This window comes from Hydra vulgaris, chromosome 02 (genome assembly GCF_038396675.1).
Source record: "Hydra vulgaris chromosome 02, alternate assembly HydraT2T_AEP".
Taxonomy (NCBI): Eukaryota; Metazoa; Cnidaria; class Hydrozoa; order Anthoathecata; family Hydridae; genus Hydra; species Hydra vulgaris.
Window position 1 is genome coordinate 50,757,501 of NC_088921.1, and position 6,875 is coordinate 50,764,375.

The following is a 6,875-nucleotide window of genomic DNA, read 5'->3' on the forward strand; positions in this document are numbered from 1 at the left end:
TTAAAAATGTAAATAACTATTTATATGGTTTAACTTTTCAGAAAAATTTTAATTTATATGGTATATTGTAAGGTACGTGGACTAAGCAAAGACGTGGGGCCCGAGCTAGTGGGGGACTCAAGCTAGTGAGTGGCTCCAAAAAGGGCTGATCATGTTATGTAATTTCTTAACACTAGAAGCCCCAAGGTGGATCAATTGATCCAATCACGACTTTGATACTTTGCTGAAGCTAAAATTTTAATGTTGATAAAATGATATTTTATGACTTTTATTATTTAGATATAATTTACTGAAAAGCGGAAAAACTACATAAAAAACAGATTCAGAGATGCGACTGAAAAATTTTTATACCTAATAAACCTAAGCTGGATCAATTGATCCACCTTACAGAAAACGTGCATATACATAACAATTTTAGTCAAATAATTAAGGTTATTTGCAATATTTACATATATTTGACAAGAACTTTCCACAAACACCTTTCTTACAATTTGCACATACTGTTGATGTCAGATTACGTTTGCAGTTTGTTTTTATCTGACATCTCAAACGAATTGATAATTGTGTATTACTGTTGGTAACTATTGTGGTATTACTATTGGCAGCAAGTAAAGATTTTCGGTGAGTATTATTTGCTTCTCTTAACTGTTCAGATAAAGTGTAAAGAAACTTTCGTCTCGAAATTTTTTGTTGTGTAACTTTTTTAAAAATGATCCAAGCGTTTACATCGGTCAAGTCCGAAATATTGAAGAAAACAGCTAGCGGCCAGCGTCGGCACCCAGATTTTGTTGAGATTTGTCGACACATTGAATCTAAAATATTAACTCCACATTTATTCGCATTGTAATAAAGTATTCCCTCCGGTTTCTTCTTCCCATCACTTTGCTTAGTCGCCCCTCTATGAAGTGTTGTAATATGCCTGGTAGACAACCAAGTTCAATGGTCCATTTATGTAGAAATTCGAATCGTAAAGTGGTAGTGGAATAAATGCTGGAATTTCTTTTCTACTATGTTTAACTGTTCCAACAATTGACGTTTTCTTTTGCAAAAGTTTTGTTGCAAGATCGACACTTGTAAAAACATTATTTTTAGTAACATTATACCCGCGACCAAAATAAGGTTCCACTAGTGACATGACCTCATGAGTACCCAAATTTTCTACACGGCTTTCATCTTTACCTAGATACGGTTTGATATTGGGACAATATTTGTTCTTTAGATCAGCTAAAATCCAGAATTTGATTCCAAACTTGTCCGGTTTATTAGGCATATAATGTGTAAAGCGACATTGAGCTTTAGTTGGGAACAACTGTTCATCAATTGTTAAAAACTCAGGTATATAGCATTTTTGACTGTTTTCTACAAATCTTGCCAGCACCCATGACATAAGAGCAAATTTATCACTTTAGAGGAGCTCTCTACGTTCTGAACGTATATAAAAATTAATGTTTTTTATGATGTCTTCAAATAGAGAACGCGGCATAGTTTCTATAAAAGCTTTGTTGCCATATTTTTCAGACCAAAGGAATTTAACTGGAAAATTTCTTGCGTTCATGCATCCGCGAAGATATATCAAGCCTATGAAAGCATTAAGCTCAATGCCGCTAATATTCCATCCTTCATTTGATAAATAGGCAGAAAATTAGTGCATTTTTGATAAAGCGTGTAAATCCTTCATCCATAATTAGTCTAAATGCATCAGTAGGTGTCAAAACATTACGACAATAAGAAGTTGTTCCGCTCTTGGCAGTAAACACATTTTGAGTTTGAAATCTTCCAGTTACCTCAACTTTTGACGCAATAGTCCATTTTACATCATCTCTTTGAGTTTTAGCAGTTAAATCATTACTCTCACCGCATGAATTTTCTTCTACGTCATTATTGCTCCAACTTTCTGAATTGTAAATAAAAGTATTAATTTCATTGCCATCAGAAAGATTATCTTCAACAACATCTGCCTCGTCATATTCTTTTGTTGAATCTGATTCAATTTCCGTCTTGTCAATTTCCGAGTGTTCTTGTAATATGAACAAACACTGTTGCGCCGTCACGCGTTTTGGACGTTGATATCTAACTGATTGGTCAATTGAAAGAGGATGTGCTACAACAGAGTTTTTTGATGATGAAGCGTTTCATTATAATATCATTAGCTTTTACGATTATTTTCTCCAGGGCAATATAGTAGTAAGTTTCATAGTGTAAAACAGTAATATTAGTGTACTGTGGTAGCAGTATATGTATACCATATATGCGAGAACAATATTTTATTTTATTCGCTAATATTTTCATTTTATTTCATTTTTTTCCGTTTAAATAATCTGTTTGAATAATTTAGATAATATGCTAGTAATCCAGATTTTTTGGCAAATCTTCTAAACTTCTACTTATTTTGAGCATAAAACCTATGTATATATATGTAGGGTGAAAGAAATTTATATATTTAATTTAATTTACATCAAAATTAACAGTTTTAACTGTTAGTTTCATAAATTTAAACAAGAAATATTTTTAATATTTACAATTGATCCAAATTAATATTTATATGCATTTAGACATAAGTCTAAATGCATATAAATATTAAATAAATATCTAGTGTTAAACATTGTTTGATAATACTTGTATTACATTTTAAAAATGAAATTTTTAAAATGTAATACAAGTTTTATCAAAATTATTTATAAAGATGCTGCCTTGTAAAGAACGAATAACGAATGTCAATGGGACAAACTGTCAATACTAGATATTAATACCATACCATGTATTATTAACGAAGAAAATATTTATTTAATGCAAGAAGAAGAAATAAAAAGAATTTATTTAAATAACTTTAGAAGATTAAAAACAATAAACGATTTTATTGACAGGTCTATGGGTGACATCATGATTTAAAAACAAATAAAAAGGCTGCTCATGGAAAATTCATTGTAAAAAAACGAAGCGCGCATTGTGTGCACTGTACAAATAAACTGATACAAATGGATATGGAAAACTGTTTATTGTCGTTCTTAAAGAAAAAAAAATGTCGTACTATTAAAAAATTGTTCATCAAAGATTGATGAAAAAGGCGAATTATGGCTACTGCATAATATAACGAAACAATCAAAATCTATATCTATGATAAAATTATTATGCAATCATTGCAATGGAAAAAAAAAAAATAATAATGAAACGAAATAAAAGAAAAACTATTAAAACAAACGAAAACAAGAATTTTAATATATATTTTTAGTGTCTAGAAGATATACACGAATAATACACAATGTCTTTTTTTAAATATACTTTAAATATTTTTATCTGACGGCACATAAGGGTTAACTGGTACTTTAGGCGTTGTAACAGCGGCCGGCAATTTTTTCTCCTTCCATGCTTTTTAAAGCTGCATAACAAAGAACCCACTTGCAAAGCATTAGATACGTTTTTAGGCGTGAATTAATCTGCTAAACTTTGTTCGCGTCGAATTCTTTGTTTGAATTAATCGTTCATAAAAGTCTAGATTTTCTTTCACCAACTCAAAAAAAGTATTAATAAAACATTTTGAATAATATTTTTTAATATGATAAAACCGATGAGCTTTATCGCATGTTACTGGAGAATTCATTTTTGTTAAATGCGCAAATGTGCTTTTTTTTGCTTTCTTTCTAGTCTTTTTTTATTCCGAATTAAAAAATGGTTTGAAAAAGATGTCCGAATAAAGGCATAAAATAACCATGAGCAAGACTAGGTTTTTTCAAACCGAGACGAGACCGAGACGAGAAGTTAGTTCTTCTCGTGAGACCGAGAACGAGACGAGACGAGAAATTTAACAATTTTTGAAAACAATTTTATTAAAATCCAAGTTAAAAAAAAAAATGTAAACATGGTTTTGACAAATAGACACAAATGACATTTGTCAAATGTAAACAACTTTTTCAAATATTAATTCAGAATTTTTTTGCCAAACTTTTCCAACAAGACAATGTTTTCTCTGATTAAGATGATTTGTTCTACTTTTTCTGGGTGTAAGTTGTGTCTGGATGATCGGACGACATTTCCACCTGAGCTAAAAACTCTCTCTGATTTAGTTGAACTTGCTGGAATAGCTAAATTTTGTCTAGCTAATGAAGAGAATTCTGGTAATGTATTTGAATGCAATTTCCACCAATCAAGAATCGGAAAGTCTTTTTTGGCATCAGGGAGATATTCATACTGGCACATTTCGCTCAAAATAAGATTCAGTTCAGATGTTGGCTCTTGTGTTTCAAGTATGACGTTTAACTTGCGCTTCAGTTTTGAATTAGGGGACAAATCTGCTGAAAGGACTCTGGCAACAGGTTGGCACGCAACATTATCCTTAACCTGTGAGGCTAACCATTCTTTTGTTGTTTGAAATTTTTTGAAGAGCTTCAAGTGAAGTCCCTTTAAAGCAGGATTTAAGTAGTTTGCTGCAGCACTCAATAAGTTTCCAGTGTGACAAAGAGGAAATCTTTTCTCAATGCAGCTTTTCAAGTTTTTTTGCGTACAAGACACCGTAGCCATTTTTTCCATCCGTCTCAATAAATTGATCAATTTTGTCATGGATTAAATAAAGAGAATTGGCGACAGTATTAATTGTTGGAATAGACTCAGCCGACCACGTTTCTGTAGCTTCTTTAGGTGGTACCAAAATTTCTACTGCTCCCTCGATTGATTTCCACTGTGATGCACTGATGGTCTTTGAAGAAAAAATATCTTCATTTGCACATAAGCTGATAATTGCACTCTTTAGATGTAGGACAGAAGCCAAGCCTATTCCATCTTGTGTCAACTGTCTAAAATTGATTCCTTGAGCGTCTGATTCTGATTCATGCAACTCAGCTGCAACTGTTGACTGGTGAGTTAAAGAAGCCAAATCTTTGCATGTTTACAACGCATCATCCATTCCAGCAGTCATTCTAAATGAGTCTTGAACTGCAAATTGCAAAATATGATTGTTGCACAAGTATTGGTCAAGGCGCTTTGACAATTTGACTGCAAGTTTCATGTTTCTTGCGTGGTCGTTCATGCAGTACATTGGCAAATCAGCAGGCAAAGTTATTTCTTCTAAGAAAGAATCCAGCTTTCTTTCAATTAAGATACCTGTGTGTCTGCCTGGGAACTGTTGGACATGGGGTGTCCAGTGATGTAGTCTTCAATTTTCGTCAATAGCATGAAAAGTCCAAGAGATGTAGCTGTCCTGAGCTCTAGAAGTCCATAGGTCAGAAGTAAATGCAGCACTTTTTAGATTTGGCGTAATCTCCATTACTATGCTCTTCATTCCAGCTTGAACTTCTCTTGACCGAATTGAAAGCTTTCTTGAATATGTTGTTCTGTGATGAAGACTCAGTTTAAGGTTTGCAATGTCAAACAATTTCTTGAAACCTCTTCCTTCGACTGCTGAAAAGGATGCCGAATCAGTGCAAAAGTAATCCAGCATTGCAGAGTCAAACTGTTTTTGAATGGAATTGTCTTTGTCATATTTGGACTTTGTTTCAAGCATTTTGACCATGGTTCGTTGTTTCTTCTTAGGAGGAGGAAGAAGAGAGTTGTCAGTTTTTTCAGAATACTCAACGTAATCTTGGTTGTATTTTTTTTTGCATTCAGTACCGTCACTTGTTTTTTGAAAATATCTCTAGATTTTGTTTTTTCTTGGTGACATTTTTAATCGTTGAAATGAGGCAAGAACATTTCTTTTCAATATGAACAATATGTGTCAACTTGAATTCCACTGGTAAACTAATGAAATTAAGTCAAAAGTCTACCATTTTATACAAAAAGTTTTTGTATTTAAAATCTAATTAAAAATATTTAAAGTCTAATTAAAATCATGGAGTCAAAATATTAATTAATTAAAAAAACAAATTATTGAGCATTTTGTAAATTATAATAATTTTTAATTTGGAAAATAATATAGCATTTAAGTCTCGTTCTACTTCTCGCGAGAATTTTCTATTTCTCATTTCTCACGAGAAGTCCCATTTCTCACGAGAAACGAGACGAGATCTTGCTCATGGTTAGCATAAAGCCTAAAGCACTACCAAGAAAACCGTCATTTTTTTTCTTACGTAACCGATTTTTTTTTTCTTCCTCTTCCAATTAGCGCGTTATAAATTCGAGGATGAAGTCTTTGTTTTTTATGTTTTTTACATAAAAAACAAAGACTTCATCCTCGACCATGTTTACAATGTTTTCGATAATGATTTTTTTTTCTCTCTCTTTTTTTTTTTTACATTTGATTTCTTTGTTTTTTATGATCGACTGTAGTCCAAACAAACCTGTATATCAGTTTTCCTACTCGATGTAAATTTCGATTTTAGGGATTATTTTTATATGCACTTTTTGTTTTCCTATAACAAAAGAGTCCTTTTTTACAAATTTGATGCTTTACTTTTTTTAATTTATTTTTTCGCTTTCTACGTCGTATAGTTCTTAATCTTCCAATATTAGGATCCGTCAAATTGTTTTCATCAAAAGAATTTTTATCGAAATAATCAAAAAAAGGATCCTTTGTAGATTTAACTCGGGTTCTAAGTGCATGATATAAAAAAACTTTTTATTTTTTTTTAAAAGATTTGTATTTTTTTTAAGTTATATATATATTTTTTTAAATAAAAAATGTTGTGTCACCCTGACACTGCCTTACTTATTCTGCCTTATAACTTTCTTCGTTGGCCTACTTATTTATTCTATTTTTATACTATTTCTTTTGCAAACGCGATCGTTTATTCCTTACTCACTTACTTAGTCCTTACTTACTTAAGGTGGTAGTCTACCTTTAAACCTAAATCCTAGAATTTTGTGTAAAAAAACCCAATTTTTGGCTGCAATATAAAAAACCTTACAAAACTAAGGAATTTAAATTTAAATTTTCAAATTTGGTT

At 31.6% G+C, this 6,875-nt stretch overlaps 1 protein-coding gene across 1 annotated transcript; it reads right to left on the reverse strand.

Annotated features, from left to right (window-relative positions):
• Positions 1-898: 898 nt before the first annotated feature.
• LOC136076121 (piggyBac transposable element-derived protein 4-like) lies at positions 899-1,387 on the reverse strand. Its single transcript, XM_065789589.1, has one exon. It carries the CDS (start codon positions 1,385-1,387, stop codon positions 899-901), a length of 489 nt encoding a protein of 162 aa, XP_065645661.1.
• Positions 1,388-6,875: the final 5,488 nt, after the last annotated feature.

Excerpts from the sequence above, each read along its gene's own strand:
- LOC136076121 (XM_065789589.1), bottom strand. The coding sequence starts at position 1,387 with ATGTCATGGGTGCTGGCAAGATTTGTAGAAAACAGTCAAAAATGCTAT.